Raw genomic sequence first — 17,017 nt, forward strand, 5'->3', positions numbered from 1 at the left:
TTTATTTATTTTTTTGAGATTTTTTTTTAGCACGTGTAATAATACTTACATGCTTAATACATTTTTTCTTTTTTCTTTTTTTCTTTTAATGTATATGCGGACGTTATTTATATGATGTTAACTTAGGGTTTTATATTTTAAAAGGTTACATTATGGATTTTTATGTTTTGTCAAAATAAAATATGTTAATGAGGCACTTTAATTTTAGGACTAGTTGAGTTCACTCAAAATAACCTTAGAAGGCCAATTACATAAGAATTTGATAATTCAACTATATATATATATATATGTGTATGTATAAGTATATTTTGGTCAGAGAATAATCTCTCTTTAAAATACAAATCATTGGTGCTAAAATTGTAAAATAAACTTCTGTTTCCCCCCCCCCCCCCCCCCCCCCCCCCCCCCCCATTCTCTGGGGAAGGAATTGATTGATTAACGAACCATACATGATCAACTTGCTCTCGGATTAGCATTAACTAGGCAGAATATATTTAAATATTCACTAAACATATTTATAGTTCTCAGAAACCACAATCATAAAACACTTGCAACGGAAACAAACACACCATGTATAACACAACAAACTCAAAATTCTCCATATTCAAGCTGTACTCTGAGGAACATTGACTTCTTGTTCCAAAATTAAAAAAATTCAAATGTTTTTTTGTCAAGCAGGAGCAAATTCTATGGTAAATAAGATTATTAAAATTAAATATACATGCAATTTATGGGCAAAAGAATCATTACATTAAGGAGGCAAGCATGTTACATAATTTAATTATGAGTTGACTACAACAAATTAAGGGTACAGAAATGTATCTCTAAACATTTAACCAATTGTGTCCGAACTTACCTTTTTGATAAGGGACAAATGGGCTCCTGAGGACCTAAAATTCTATACTAATAAAATACAGCTAACCCTATGTACCATGAAAATCAAGAGAGTTTCATCTTTGCATCTGATCAGGTGTGTGGTTGCTGGTGGTCGACGATGATCCTGTCCTGCCATTAAGCATCCCATTATCCGTAGGCGGCGGAGTTCCCCACTTCCCCTCTGATTCGGCAGGCTCAATCACTTTAACGGAACCATCAGTCAGCCCAACTGCTACTTGGTTTGGCTCTTGTGGATGAGCTGCAACCACTAGTGGGTACACCGCTTGGCTTCTACAAAGTAGCATACACATGATTAGTTGAAAGATCAAATCAACGTTAACAACAGGTTCCTGGTGTTTTACAGGAGATTCCAACTAACCCATTCAAGACTGCTTGGGAAAAGTATGCTGATGGTGCAATGCGGCACCTTAATCTCAAGCTATCAGAATCAAACACCGCAATGTTACCATCACAAAAGGTTGCATAAATTAGCTGGCTGTTGCAGGAGTATGCTGCATAAGATATCGGCGCAGAGAGTACATCCTGCGGAAGCCACTGAAATGGAAGAAGACAAAAAGTCATTGAAAAGTGATAATTTATGCCATACATCCAAAGTAGATCTTATCTACCTGTCGGATGCGATCCATCTTGGAGGCATCATATACTGCTAGCTGCGTCTCATGGACTACCAGCAAACGGACTTGGTCAGAATGGAATTGCACACGAGTATCACCAAGAGGTGCCTTCCCAGCAGGAATCTGCAATGCAACTGATTTCCTCTTCTCCCATGTATCAATGCTCCACAGGCAAAGCTGCAAAGCATACTCAATGGAATTCAATAAAACTGGAAAGACCAAATCTATCTAACATGTCAATCAGTTTAATAAGACCTTATACGTAATGACTCATGTAAGAATGTGGCGCATTTGGCTTATGAAAAGAAAGACATAACAAATGGTACAGGGTAAAAAACTTTACCATCACCATGGACATTCAGTTCTAAGGAAAATATGCAGAAACAAGAAAACAGATATATCACCAATATTTTACTTTTTGAACCTGAAACTTAGAATCTTGTGCATAATCAACAAAAGGGTTGCATTATTGTCATCTAGAGTAGGAACAGATTTTATATCCGAGTGTTGATAAAAGGTTTTATGGTTATTCATTCGTAATAGATTAAGACAAAAGTAACAACTGCAAGTATTAAAATATAAGAGTATATCAGACTTAAAGAAGAAATTTGAAGAAGCAACGAATAATTCACAGAATTTTTTTCTTTAGATTTATGTTTTCATTACTTCTTCATCAAAAACATGCAAAAAGATCCAAGGATACCACTTACTTGAGCATCAGCACCTGACGAAACAAGGATATTTAAATTAGTAGAGAATGCTAAACCAGTTATTCGCTTCTGGTGACCCTTCAATTTCGATTTAACCTGAAAACAATGGATAAATATGCTTTTAGAAGTACTGTGATTAAAGTAACTTTTTGAATAGAGAGACCAAAGGCATTACTTAAAATTATATAAAAGATAAAAAAAGAGCAATCTTCAGTAGTTACCTCATCCACCCTAACATTGTAAATGTGAATGGTAGAATCCTCCATGCCTATGGCTATGATATTATTATCCTGAGGATGGAATGCTAGGAAGGTGGAGGCAGGGGGCGGTGGCATGAATGTTGTCATTACCTACAAAAAGTAATTTTGTAGCCAACCATCAAAAATAAAATTCCAAATTTGACAAAATTTAAAATATATGCTTGTGCAGTCATACCTTAAATGTCATCATGTTAAACAATGAAACCTTTCCGCCACAAGCCGACATTACATATGAATCATTCTTTGATAACGCTATGCATGGAACTGCCTCTTCAAGGTTGACACCTGAGACATCATTAGTCATAAGAAGACCACTGTTTGGTTGCCAATGCTGTGGAACAACGGTGGCAGTGGCCTTTAAAAATTCACAGGCTTCAGAAGATTGAATTCTCAAAGAGAGAAAAGCAAATGAAACAGATAATTAAAACCCTCCCAAGGCTAGCTCCTACCTTCCCACTAGGATTTTGTTCATTGCGGACCCACTTCCACAGCTTCTGAACACCATTCGAACCAAGAGCCAAAATGCCAACGCCAGAATTCGTGTATAAAAGTCGAACAACCTAAATGAATAAAAAATTAATTACTTAGCATCTCATATTTACAATAGAAGATGACAATTACAAGATCTCTAATAATATATTTAACATACCCTGCTGGACGTATCTGTACTGTCAGGCATGGTAACTAACCGGCAGTGGACAGGATCCAGAATTTCAGTCAACTGCCAGGGCCTGGTTTTATCAATTATGTCCACGCTTCTAGGTTTCTCCACACTTCTACCCATAGGATCAACTCCATTCTTGGAAAGCCAAAACAAGGAAATTAATGCAGAGAACATTTACAGGAGACCACTATAAATCAGATCATTTTTTTAAAGGACAAGGAAAATATCATAGTCAGATCAAATCCTCAATGGCTCAGAGTCAAAAATACAAGACAGATAAAGATGACCTACAAGAATTGGAGTAGATCTAACAGGGGAGCTCCTTTCTACTTTACAATTGACTGGACTAACATGTGGAAAAGCAGAGGATCCAGATACCTAATTAACAACCAAAAGAGAAGTCACTATAGCTGTCATAACATAAATAGTCCTAGAGACAAAACATAACCAGAGTAAAAGAATATTTTCATAAGACAAGAAAAATTGCACCTTTATAGGAGTAGATTCTATGGAAGGCCTCAGTCCTTCAAAAGATGTAGACTCAATAGCTTTCAAAGTTTTTAGACCAGCAGCACTTGCAAGTATTTTAAATCCATGGTCTGCTGTAGTAACAGCTAAGAGATTTCCTTCCTTATTGAATCTCAAGCGAGGAAGACTCTGAAGCACTTAAAATAACAATGTAAGGGACAAATTCAATACCTAAAGCTCTTTCAAAGGCTATAAAATTAAACAAAATACAGACCAGAAGTCCACCCTCCGCATCAGTGCTTGCAAGAACATTGTTATTGTCCATATCCCAAAACTTTATCTGGCTATCTTCACCAGCAGCCAAAAAGTGATTCTGTGTTGTGTCAAACTGCACAACGCCCGCTGACTTCTTTCTACTAAATCCAGAGTATGTCCTTTTTATTGCTCCTTCACTTTCATTCCATTCAACTAGGTAAGAGTCTCCATCTTTACTCGTTCCACAAGAGAACAACCTATAAACATAATAAATGGTAACAGCAAAGATTATAGCAACATCAACAAAGAAGCAGATGAAGAATAATGCTATTACACTATTAATAATGAAAACATCACACAGGAGAGCGGAGGAAAAAAAGAAAAAAAGGCACTCATCTGATGACAAGAAAAAATTTAGCCGATACATAGTTATAGCATGTCGAAACTAGAACAAAAAGAACATAAAAGGTTTTCAATCCTGGTTTTATAATGGAAAAGCTTGATATTTCACTTTCTAACCTGCTTCCATCAGCACTGTAAAGCATTGTAGTACACCAATGTCCAGGAGCGTCATAGTCAACTCTAGAACCCATATTGTCATATAACCAGGCCTTTATTTTCCCATCAATAGCAGTAGAAAATATGAACTGCAAAATTAAAAGAAAACTTGAATATCATTGAAACATGTATTTGCAAGAAAAAAGGATATACATAATTCGTACACAATGCAATGGTGGCACATGATGTGAAAGGTCATTACAGTTGAGTTTGTGTGTCAAGACTACAAGAATGGCAGCAAAGCTAGCATTCAAAATGCTTGTTATGACATAATAAAGAAACAGAACAAAAAGCGGCTGCCATTTAACTGGATATGAAAATCCACAAATCCCCGTAAACAGACGTTCTCATAGATTTCAACCTTTTCTCGTACCACAAATTACAACAGTTCATATCCATGTGATATTGTCATTGTTCCAATAGAATAATCCTAAATTTTCATAATTTTAAGCAATCGACAAAATTAAAGTCAATCTTCTCTTACAACTGAAAGAGTTCAACAGAACATCCAAACTCACTTTGCACAAAATAGAATGAAAATGAACAAAAATACAAGCTTTCTCAAGTCTAACATACCTGAATGTTCTCCTTGTGGTGAGGACAAATAGAATATACCGGTGCCTCATGACCTTCAAAGTTATGTAGTTGCCGTCCTGTTAAATCCCATACCTGTTTCATTTCATTCATTTAGACAAGGTGGGAAATTGTTAATAATCTTGTGATAAGAAATATAACTCCACCTTTATTAGTTTGTCCTCTCCACAAGTTACAACACATAGTTGCTTATTTGGGTGGGCAAAAGCCAAGTCGTTCACAGCACCAGCATGGGCATCAATCTGCAAAGACAAAGCGATGCAAGTCAAACTGCAGTTACAAATTTAAACTTCCTCAACAATCTTACAAATTATAGGTATCCCACCTCTAAATGATGGCGCAGATCATTTGATCCAGAATAAGCATACAAGTGAATCAAACGCTTGGTAAATGCAACACCTATGAGAAGAAAAACAGTAAGACATACAAAAAGGAACATGAAGAAAGAAAGCTCGTCATTCACTTGGAAATGCACATACCCACAAAATTCCCATCGGGACTCCACATAACACGACTAACAGATACTGGTGCATCTGTGACGATAGTCGCCTGTACAAACTATTAATGTAAGATTCCAATATGATTATAGGCTTCAGATTCTCAAGCATCAAATACAAGCATTCGACAAGAGTAAAAATGCATGATGTAGAATTATCTCAAAATAGCCAAATAGCACATTGAAGATGAAATTTTGAGCCTATGTATAAATGTATAATGAACGAACGCATTAAAAACTGGAATGCCAATGAACAAGTTGCCAAATCCCATACCTTGAATGGCTTTGATACCAGTCTCTCACGCAATCCAAGTTCCCAAAGTGTAATTTCTCCATTACTACAACCGACTGCTTAGCAAGTGCTAAAGTTAGGAGAGATTGTTGGGAGTAGGGAGATGCTATCTATTTGGTAAAGGTTAACCATAAATAGTGCAACCATGGGCCAGACCATCATACCTAGAAGCAATGTATGGTGAGATGGATGAAAATCCATGCTTGTAACGTTGGATCCTTGATGCAAGGAAAAAGCCACAGTTTTCGGCAGGTCATCCTGTGACCAAGAAGCTTGCTGTCGAGGTGTTGGATAGGTGACCTAGAATTAAAGTAGCAAATGGCATGCTGACTTAGTCATTGTTGCTACACAAACAAGTTCTTCCATGGTTTAGGAACATAAAGAACAGAACACAATCAATATCACAGAATTGAAATCTGATGAATACAATTTTACATTACCTCTTCAACAGACTGAGAAGACCGCAATCGTTTTATTAGTTGTTCATGATCAGGACTCTGGTAATCAACCATACCTGGAGTCGCCGGAGGAGTTCTAGGATGCTTCAAGATTGAAACTGTTACATTGCAAAAGTAGATAAGGTTTGACATAAACACACAAATGACACTCAAAATAATGAATAAGTGAAAGTATTCAGAATTCATAAGTCAAAAATATCAATTAGATCCTCCCATTCATGTAATAAGTGAATGTTATGGTAGCCTGCCAAGGCAGAGTATCAAAACAAAAGATCTATCAGAAGCCTCCAATATGGCAACACAATAGAGCAAGGGAATTAAAAATTAAAAACCTATGAAAAAAAGTTCCTATTCTACCACACATTAAACAGGAGTAAAACATATGACAATGATGTATTACATGGTCTTACTCATAGATGACCTTTTTCCCTTAGCTTTTTTTTTTTTCTTCTTCCCCCCCAACACACCAAAAAAAAAAAAAAAACAAAGGGAAAATAGAAGGTATCAGCAAATGTTGGAAGAATGTGAATATATATACACACATACATCTTTATCTTATTACTAGAAGAGTAGCTTAAGTCACAAATCGTTCAAAGATGAACTTCTCTATCACATTGGCATGAATATTCAAAGAAAGATCTAACCTTGATTCTGTGGAACAGGGATGGACGATGCTGTGACAACAGCAGCTTGGACAGATGAAGAGGCAGATGCATTGGCCATCCAACCTGCTAAAGCATTAGCATTAGCAGCAGCTGCAGGGGGTGGAAAGGGCTGTAGACAATAAAGTAAAAATAAGCATCTATTAGTCAAAATTGTAATAAAGTCCCTCGATAAAATTGTTAAACAAACTTGAGATGCACGCTATCATACTCCATGAGCTCCAATTGAGGCATATGCAGCAGGTTTTGCAACTGCAGCAACTGGAAGATTGACAGGTGTGGTTGCAAGAGGACCATTTGGAGGTGTACATGTGTGATCTGTGAATAAAGTCTTAATGTCTGGATTTGGCCTTGGAGTTTTACATAACTGATGCTGCCAATTCAAACTGCATGGACAAGAAGTCACACATCAGAAATTAGACAAGCATTGGCAATAATAACAATCATGAGGGCAGCATAATGGAAATACATGCAAAAACATCCATAATCCCCAAAATTGTTTCCAACATAATTCACCACACAAATATTACATCAACCTTACCTTTGATTTATAAGAGTCCGCAGTCTCGAAGACTTCAAAGTAGGGAAAGTAAGCTTATCGCGAAAAAGGGGGTTTGCTTCAATAAGTTTTTTAAGTTCAATCAACATGATGCTGCGAGCTGTTTTCGTGTCACCATATTTAGAGAGCTGTTCATTTTCCCTAATACAAGTAACCCAAAGCAATTAGTAAAATCCAATTTATCTCTATCAAGAGTTTCTTAAAGTCATATAAGTTGAACATGAGACAGCATAAATCAGAGGTCTTAAAATCAGGCTGCATCAACATGTCATACAATGAATCAAATTATCAATGTTTTTCCTTACTATTTATCAATAACCATTTCAGGAAGATATTACCTGAAATTCCCAAGAGTTAGAAGCTGAGTGATTTCTTTATATAGTTCCTCATTAAATGTTGAGAACACTTTCAAATCACCAACTAATATTTCAACAGCCTTCGCCTTATCTTGCCTAACAAATGGATTCAATAGACAAGAAGAAGCTAGAGTTAAACCATTCTCGAATAAAGAGAAAATAATAACATATTGTCAAAAAAAGTAGAATAATCAATACCTATCTAGTGCTTCAAGATATTTCTGCTTCCTTATTTCAAAGAATATCTTCATTGAGTATCTGTTATCATCAACTTTGGTAAATCCAGACAAGTACTTCTCAACTTCTTCCCATTCTCCAGCCTGAACTTTCTCTTCAAAATATTTCATGTTGAAGAAAAACCCCGATTCTTTCTCAAGTCTATAAAAATGAAAGTCATCATTTAAGAAGTTAAAAAAGTGCTAGCACCCTATCATGGTAAGTCAAGTCATTCTATGAGAGCGACAGAGAAATTGAATCTTAATATTGGCAAACCATCATTACCCCCAAAAAAAAAAAAAAAAAAAAGGGTCCCAGGTAAAAAAAAAAACGCTCAACCCACCCTCATAAAGTTGACTTTTAATGAACTTCTGTTCAATATGATCTGAAAAATTCTCATTTCCATTTATCCCAACAACCAAACAGCATGAATTACACTCCCCCCCCCCCCCCCCAAAAAAAAAAAAAAACAAAAAAAGATTTAAAAAAAGAAAAAAGAGAAGAGAAAACATGAATTAAGAATATGAAACGAACGAACTTCCAATATCGGTTACCCTTTTCATTATTTTCACCATCTAACCAAGCCAAATCCAACATAATGTCCTAAAAATATGTCAATTTTTAACTTTTAAAAAAATCTAAAGACATAGAATGCAAAAGCAATCACAAAATCATTTCCAGAACCAAAAAGAAAACCACTTTCATATAAAGAGTAAAAAATAAATTAAAACCGTCAAAAATAATTTAATTAAAACAATTAAATCACGGCCTAGAACCAGACAAATCAGAAAACCAACAAGCTTTAACCGAAACTGACACCAGCCACTAAGCTTAAAGTTTAACTAAATATTCTTCATTTACACCTAACCCTTAAAAACCAAATTTCATACACCAATAATTTTCTTTTTCCCATTTCTTCCATATTCTCATACCCCTTCCCCATCCAACAACATACGCATGCAAATACATAAGGTATACGTACAAAAATACGAACCAAAAAAAAAAAAAAGGGAGGCTTACTTGTGCACAGACTCCTTGAACTTCTCCTCATCGAGAAATTGGAGTATCAGAAACACCAATTCTCTGCTCAAAGATGACATTTTTTACCGACTCTCGAATCTCAAAAAACACCCCAAATTCCAAACAAATAACAACCTCAACAGAAAACTTTGTTATTCAAACACGCAAACCACAAAATACGAACAAAATCTTGACAAATTAAACCCAGCTCCACCACTCCAGCTCCACGTCCGAGCTCATAAAATCCTCGAATTTTCACGATTGCTAAAGGCTTTATATGGCTCAGCGTTCGAGGATTTCTAGGGTTTGAAAGGCTGCGTAGAAGGAGAACAGAGAGAGATAGAGCAGAGAGAGAAAGACTTGGTCTCGCTATCTTCGATGCGTTGTACAGGGCGGGTGAGAGTCTTTCTATCTTTTTCTACTGACTAATCAGTGATAATCCAATGCACTTATCTCATAAACACCACTACGTATCGATTTGCTCATTGCCTTATCATTGCGTGAGATGATAGGAAAAGTGAGCAAGGGTATTACGGATTCGAAACCACTAATTCAAATCTAGTGAATATTCGCTACACACGTCCAGTCGTCTCTCCCACACACCCACCCACCCCTTTCCTTTTTGTACTGTCGCTTTCGATTTCCGAGTCAATGAAATAACTCGTTTCTTTTGCTTGCTAATTTCTCGTGTTCGTTATTATCGTACTTCATTTTCTCGCGGTACCTTTTTTTTTTAGGGATAAGATTTTCCATGGGATTCACCACGCGCCGCGTGTTTGAGTGGTCCCTTCGTGTTGTGCTGTCTTTTTGTTTGTGTGAATTGTGCGCGTACTCTCTATTCATGTTAAAGGATAAAAAGTTGGAGTTACTTGTTTTGTTTAATATGTAAATTAATGGTAATTAATCAGGAAAGCATGAAACTATTTTCAAGCAAATATGTATCATTTGCTCCCAAAAAACAAACAAAGTCAAATACGTATCCATATAATTTTAACATAGTCAAACCATTTTTCCACAAATCAAGCATTCAAACTAGTATTAATTTCTTGTCAAAAAAAAAAAAAAACACTACTATTAATGGTATATTTTAGCAACAAGAAATTATTTTTGTTTATAAAAACAAATGTTATGTTTATAGTTATTTTAAGTCATGAATCTTAGATCTCTCACAAGGATTAATCAAAACTAGCTATAATATGGTAGATAATTAGACAAAATAAATGGCTAAAGATTTTTTTATTATTAAAAAGATTAAGCTGAGTAAAGAAGCTTTAGAGCTCAATTCATTTATACATTTCATTCCGATAAATGCAAAGCAAGTTGTGCGTGAATTGGCTAGGTTTTGATTTGTTGTTCCTCCCTTTTATGCAAACTATTTAATAATATTCCTGTATTCTCGAAGCAAAAAAAAAAAAAAAAATGTCAAACTGGTTTATTATTTATATATAAATACATTGACTAAGTAGTCAAACAAGTTAGCACCGTTGTCAAGAACTTGCTGGTTTATCAAAAATCATTGACATTGCCATCCTAAAGTACGATAACATATTGATCAATTAAAAGCATGTTTTTTTAACTTTTAAACAAATATTTTGAATACAACTTCTAAATAATGTACGATGTAAGTTATTCTAAAAAGCAGTTATTTTTCTATTTTTTATATATACTCTTATCAAAAATTATTTGAAGTTTTATACAAGTTTGCATTTCCATTCGTTAAAATTATTTTGTCTTTTGCATTAGTTTTTTTCCTTTTTTTTTTTAATTTAAAAAGGTCTTTGGATTAGTTTGAACGCTAACAGGATTGTTTTGGAACCATGGATCAAAACATAATTTTTCGTAATATAACCTGTATTGTAATATTTATAATAATATGAAATAAACTTTCCTTAACTTTTGAAGTTCGAAAACGTCATCGGGGAAAAAAAAAAAAAAAGTTATAATCATTTTTTCATTTTATTTTTGTTTGGTTTTTAAGTTATAATCAAGCGTATTCACACCACAAAAAATATTACTTAACTTTTGAAGTTCGAAAACCTCATCAGAAAAAAAAAATATATATATATATATATATAAAAGAATTTATAATCATACCTTTTTTTCTTTTTTTTGGTTTTTTTTGCAATAGCTTCAAGTTATAATCAAGCGTATTCACACCACAAAAAATATCACTTGTTGGGGCATTTATTTATCAACTTTTTTTAAATGCCGATAAAAGGTGAGTATTTTTGGCATATTTTTTAAAATTTGTCGTTAAATTACATCATTTTTTAAATATGTAGCAAAATTACAACATTTTACAATTATGTTTTATTTTATTTCATTATTTTTGAATACCATAATTTTACAGCATTTTTCACAAATGTTACATCATTTTTTTTCAAATTTACCTTAAAATTATCTTTTCTTACACATGTCATTAAATCTGAAATTAATTAAATTGTATAGATACAAATGTACGAGATTCTACAAAAAAACAAAAAAAAAATAAATCAAAAATAAATTATTTTTATTACTGTATATATATTTTTTACACGATAAAACTTGAATTTGACTTGTAAACTTCACTGGTTTTGGTCACGGATTACAATATTTTAGTTATTGATTAAAAACTAACCCCCTATATAATTTATATCAAATCCAATTTCGATTATTTTTAAATTTATTTATTTTTATTCTTCTTCTAGTCGAGGATATATACTAAGGTCAAATAATTGAATCAACAAAAGAAAATATCGAATAATTAAAACAAAAGAAAATATCAAATAATGAGAACAAAAAAGAAGAAGAAGAATAAATGATAAAAATATATGTTACTGTACACAATATACTAATCAAGCCGACCAATTCCCATATGTGAGAGGCTTTATTTTAATTACATAACTTCGGCGTCAAAATTCTTAATGTCCAAATTCCAAAAAGAATAGAAAAAAAATAATAAAGGATTAACACAAAGGGCTCTATACAACATATTATTTTCCAAAAAACAAATTCACAAACCATTCTATCATTGTATGGGTATATCTTGAACAAATATAATAGGAATTTTTTAAAAATTTTCATTATTTATACATAGTATAAATTATTTTTTTTTATCGCATTATTTATACAGAGTTGAAAACATATGAATTTAATAATCAATATGATATTTATCGAAATTTTTTATAAATTATATCTTAGGATATAGAATCAGCCTCATGTATATATATACACACACATATATATAGTCATAGTTATGCTTTTGTTAGTAATACAAGGTAAGAACATTATTAATTAAGAATGTCATCTTAATTAATAATTTAAAGTTAAAAACTTGATTAGGTAAATGGCAATTTTTATAATGTCATATCAATATATTAGAATAAATTAAAATTATTATTATTTATTATTATGGATAATCATCACCTATAAAATTTAATATGGTATTTAATATTTATTAGTTGATAGCATTGATTTTTTAATACATAAAACTTAACATGAAACAATAATATATTTAATAATAACCAATATACTTAAATATTAATACTTTTGGTAACGATGTATCTCTTTTTTCTTCATCTTCTTCTTCTTCGTCTTCTAAATAACATTTTTATGTTCAAAAAATGGTGGATAATAAAATTATAACTTAGCATGTAAATTCCATTAGTATACCATTACTCATAGCAATAAATAGTAATTGTATATATAAAATTTATAGATAGACACAAAAGATAGTAACATTTTTTTTCATATTCATGAAATTATAAATTTGAATTATAAAAATAAAAAATATTTTAATCAGTTTGAAAAATAAATTTGCTTAAAAAAAGAAAAAACACAAGAGGCGGTCCCTTTTGCAACTTTTTATGATCACTGCTTGTTTGGACGTTACCACGAAGTTTCCAGTAAGAGGTACATGCGTCAGTAAAAGCATGACTTTTTCGAAGTGCTAGCCAATGAAATTAAAAAATATATTCATGTGGTTTTCCGTATCTTCCTTTGGTTTCAGCTCGAAAGGGCCAAGCGAAATCCAACTAATCTACGTAAGATCTTATACAATCCCATGAAACCAACGTGGACCCCACTTTTATCAAATATATATATCATTTTATGCTTAATTTTCTCATATTATATATTTAAATAAATTTTATAAAATAGCAAAAATTAAAAAAAAAAAAAAATTTAAAAACAATAAAAATTCGTAGATATAGGGTGAGGTGGAGGTGGTATATGGCAGTTCTAGCACTTTTAGAAAGTGAGAGCAAAGCCGGGGAACACAAAGTGGGAGATGTCCCATCAACCAAGGTTGGGGGCCCACTTCCCTCGGTACTAGAAAGAGATGCGAGTGTGCCACCTGGCATGATGCCGGTCAGAACCCTCAGTCGCGCACACTCTTAAGATAGCGCGTGGAGGATTTGTACTTTATGCCTCAAGAAAGTAGCATATTGTGCGCACGTTCTGCGTCATTATGACAGCCATAGAAAGGAAATGTAACGAGAAGTGTTTTCAAACTTTGTCGGAAGTTTATATCGTAGTTATTTTGTATTTGACGTGCGGTACTGTTGTGATGGGACTCACGCTCTTTCTTTTCGGTTAGTTTCCACCTTATTCTTTGTGGTGCTTTCTTTTCTTCTTTTATCGTCCTGCTTAAAATAATGTTGCATCTTGACGTAAGTAAATGAAAAGGACCAGTCTATTATAATATAAGTTTTCTTCTTTTTTTTTTCTCTTTTTTTTAATTAAAGTATTATTTTAAATTCTCTAAGTTATGAATAAAATTAACAAATTTATATCATAAATTTTATCACTATTGGTAAACTTTTATATATTGGATGCATAGATTGATTGCCTTATAGATTTAGTTTTCTATATTATGTTTTTAATTTTAAAAAAATAAATTAAATGAAATAATTATCATGTCGGCGGAAAGTTACTAGATATGGTAGTCATGTTGATTAACACTGACAAATAATAAATTTTTTTTTATTTTAAATTTTAAACATATTTTTTATTGGTGATGACATCATCAATATTATATGCTTTTTAAAATTTTTTTTTTTAATAAAATAATCATCTTGAGGAATGACAAGTTGGTGTGAGCATATCCGATATTTCAATATCAATACTAAATACTATGTACGTTTGTTGTAATAGCATACGAAGAAACGAAAAAACTCGGAAACAATACAAGAGGATAATTTAAAAAATGGGTTAGCTTAAATGGTAAAGTATTTATATTTGTGCTTATTAAAGTATAAATTTAAGTTATATAAGGAGATAAAAAAAATTAATAATGTATATTTAGATAATTTATTAAAAAAAAACACAAGAGGACAATTATGTGCCAGTCATTTGTATTTATTATTAGTTTTGTTGAGATGGGAATGTCACTCCTATAATTTAAAAATAAAAACCCATTTCATCATCATTTCCTAATTGGCAAATTAAATATGATTACTTAATTGTATATATACGTGACAATGCATGAGGACCACATGGTTAGTCTACATCGATTCATAATATAATGTAAATCTCTCCAGATGAGAATGAATGTAGTGTACATAACTAAATTATCTCGATTAATTGCATCGCATTTTAGTATTATAAAATTAAAATTAAATATCATAATATGATCAAGATGGTATATATACAAACATATCAATGTTTATTAACTATCAATAAATTGTTACATTAATTATTTTTTATTTAATATTGGAGTGGAAACATGGATATTAAATCTTTATAAGAGAAAAAAGTACCTTTGCAACTCTACTATTTATTTAGTAAATTTATTTGATAAAACATTTACTAGATGATGGTAAAATTACTAAATGTATAGCTTACCAAATTAATTTAATAAAAATAACAAGGTAATCGATATATTTCAGTTACTCATGAATTTATAATATATTAATTTACAAACTGTTAATATACAATCATATTGGTTACTATGTAAGTCATTTGGTAAATTCTGTGTTGATGGTAACAATACTGTTTTGTTTTTTAAATTTCTTTATTCTTCTCAAAATAAATAAATAAATAAAATCAAATCAAAAGTATCAAGTACTACACAAATCCAAACGATGAGAAATGTATTCAAGATCTTGTTTTCACAAGCAATATCTACACATTGCGCGTGTTGTCGTTGGCGACAATATCAATTAATAAAATCGCTGATCAAATAAATATATAATAAATGCCGAGGGCAATCTTAATTGGACCCAGCAATGGCACTATTCCAACCATGGCTCAACAACTTTTCAAACAGGTACCCAATAATGTATAAAACGAAGCCCACAGCATAGAATTAAATATTATGCAAAATTGTTTAAAGCCAAAGAGGTACATATATATATATATATACTATGAAAATTATGGCTAACATCTTCAATGCCCCAACCCTCACACCAAGTTGGGAAAATAAGAAAACGACTTTTCTTCAATTTCTTTGCTCTGCATTTAATAAATATATATATATATTTTTTTTGGGTTTTATCTATTAGAGACCGGCTGGGCCTATAAGTTGAGCAATATTGAATGAAAGGTACGTATGGAGCACCTCCATATATTTTTTAACCTCTAATATTTGACAAAGTATAAAAATTATAAGACCATTCACCAAATATAATATTATTAAATGATTTTTCCAATGTGCACTAAAATCTGGTAGCTTACATAGTCTGGATCACACATTTGTCAATTCCTAATACGCTCTTTTACCAAACTTGTGCATACCAAATCCTTTTCGCATACTATATTTGTGTGTTTGAATGTATTATAGGGTTATAAAATCATATAATATATATATATATAGATATATTCTACATTGAGAAACTATGTTTCCAAATGCTATACATTAGTTTGCCATGAGTAATTCCTATATAAAACAAACAAAATTCATATATGTTGTTTTAAAATAAGGTGTCATCGTATCTATAGTTAATTTTTTTCTTTTCTAAATATTTTTAAATAATGGAAACAGAAAATTCAGTTCATCTACCTAGCTTGCAAAAGATCGTAATGAATTAGAATCCCGTTCAACAGATTGTTATTTTGCTGATTAAATGTAGAAGTTGAAATTTTATTTGGATTTGAAAATTTAATTTACAAATACTTCTTCCTTGTCATTATGCTGAGTTAATGTTGAATTTGTAAGAAAGAAATTCACAGATTTGATTTGCATTTGGAAATGGGTGATAGCCCACATAGGAAATGTGGGCTTCCAAAAATTGACGGGTAGGTCGAACCTAAAGTAGGGCCCAACCCACTCGCCTAAAGTAACGTGTGTGTTCGTAACAGTAGGTGTCGGCACGACACGCCGTCTCTATACGATCATTGGCGGGTCGCCTTACACCCCTGACAGGACAGGCTTAGTCATAACGTACGCCGCTGGCTTTCATTTTATAGACTGGACTGTGTTCCACTTTCTCTTTGGGTTTCGATGTGGGACTAAACAGAACTTCGCGCATGCAATTGTATTTTGAATTGCGATGCAAATATTTATATAATCAGGAATTATATGAGAGAAACAAAGATAATCTTTAATCTTATTATTAATTTCTATAAAGAAGTAATTATATTATACTCTTTTTATTCACTTTGGATGAGGATTTATTAATTTCTCCATTCTTTCTACCTTATTAGTCATGTTTCTTTTGATGAATATTACATAGAATGAGGTAGTGTCCTCGCATTTCATTATCTCAACTTAGTGGCTATTGACGTTTCACAAATGAAAAGTAAAATAATACTCCAAAAAAAAACACTCATTCTAGGTAAAAAGTGATGCTCATGTGCGATTCTGTTTTTTATTTTTTTATTCTATGTTTCTCTTTTGTAACTTAACTATATTATATTTTTATTTTGTTTCTTATTTGTCTCTTTACTTATTTTCTAATTTCTCACTCTTTCTCCCCATTTTTTCTTACTCTTTCTCCTTATTTTTCTCTCTTCTCTTAT

At 32.1% G+C, this 17,017-nt stretch overlaps 1 protein-coding gene across 3 annotated transcripts; it reads right to left on the bottom strand.

Moving 5' to 3' along the window:
* Positions 1-406: 406 nt before the first annotated feature.
* LOC107407453 (topless-related protein 3) lies at positions 407-9,475 on the bottom strand. Of its 3 annotated transcripts, none has more exons than XM_025069803.3 (25): positions 9,080-9,475; positions 8,042-8,221; positions 7,826-7,939; positions 7,470-7,628; positions 7,140-7,314; positions 6,911-7,040; positions 6,249-6,364; positions 5,973-6,108; positions 5,791-5,864; positions 5,500-5,569; positions 5,346-5,419; positions 5,167-5,262; positions 5,003-5,095; positions 4,388-4,515; positions 3,888-4,125; positions 3,635-3,802; positions 3,437-3,523; positions 3,131-3,280; positions 2,931-3,041; positions 2,657-2,836; positions 2,443-2,571; positions 2,222-2,317; positions 1,506-1,688; positions 1,256-1,431; positions 407-1,164 (listed from the first exon to the last, which is right to left on the bottom strand). In XM_025069803.3, the coding sequence occupies exons 1-25, from the start codon at positions 9,157-9,159 to the stop codon at positions 951-953; spliced, it is 3,357 nt and encodes a 1,118-aa protein (XP_024925571.3). In that variant the 5' UTR covers positions 9,160-9,475; the 3' UTR covers positions 407-950. The 3 variants fall into 3 exon arrangements, with proteins under 3 accessions (XP_024925571.3, XP_015870224.3, XP_048324289.2); XM_016014738.4 differs by having other exon boundaries at positions 407-1,167; positions 9,080-9,474; XM_048468332.2 differs by lacking the exon at positions 3,437-3,523 and having other exon boundaries at positions 407-1,167.
* Between the last annotated feature and the right edge of the window lie 7,542 nt (positions 9,476-17,017).

This window comes from Ziziphus jujuba, chromosome 10 (genome assembly GCF_031755915.1).
Source record: "Ziziphus jujuba cultivar Dongzao chromosome 10, ASM3175591v1".
NCBI lineage: Eukaryota > Viridiplantae > Streptophyta > Magnoliopsida > Rosales > Rhamnaceae > Ziziphus > Ziziphus jujuba.

Excerpts from the sequence above, each read along its gene's own strand:
- LOC107407453 (XM_016014738.4), bottom strand. The coding sequence starts at position 9,159 with ATGTCATCTTTGAGCAGAGAATTGGTGTTTCTGATACTCCAATTTCTC. Across the intron at positions 2,318-2,442 it reads ACAATGTTAGGGTGGATGAG|GTTAAATCGAAATTGAAGGG; the intron begins GTAACTACTGAA and ends CATTGTTTTCAG. Across the intron at positions 1,689-2,221 it reads CGTCAGGTGCTGATGCTCAA|CTTTGCCTGTGGAGCATTGA; the intron begins GTAAGTGGTATC and ends TATGCTTTGCAG.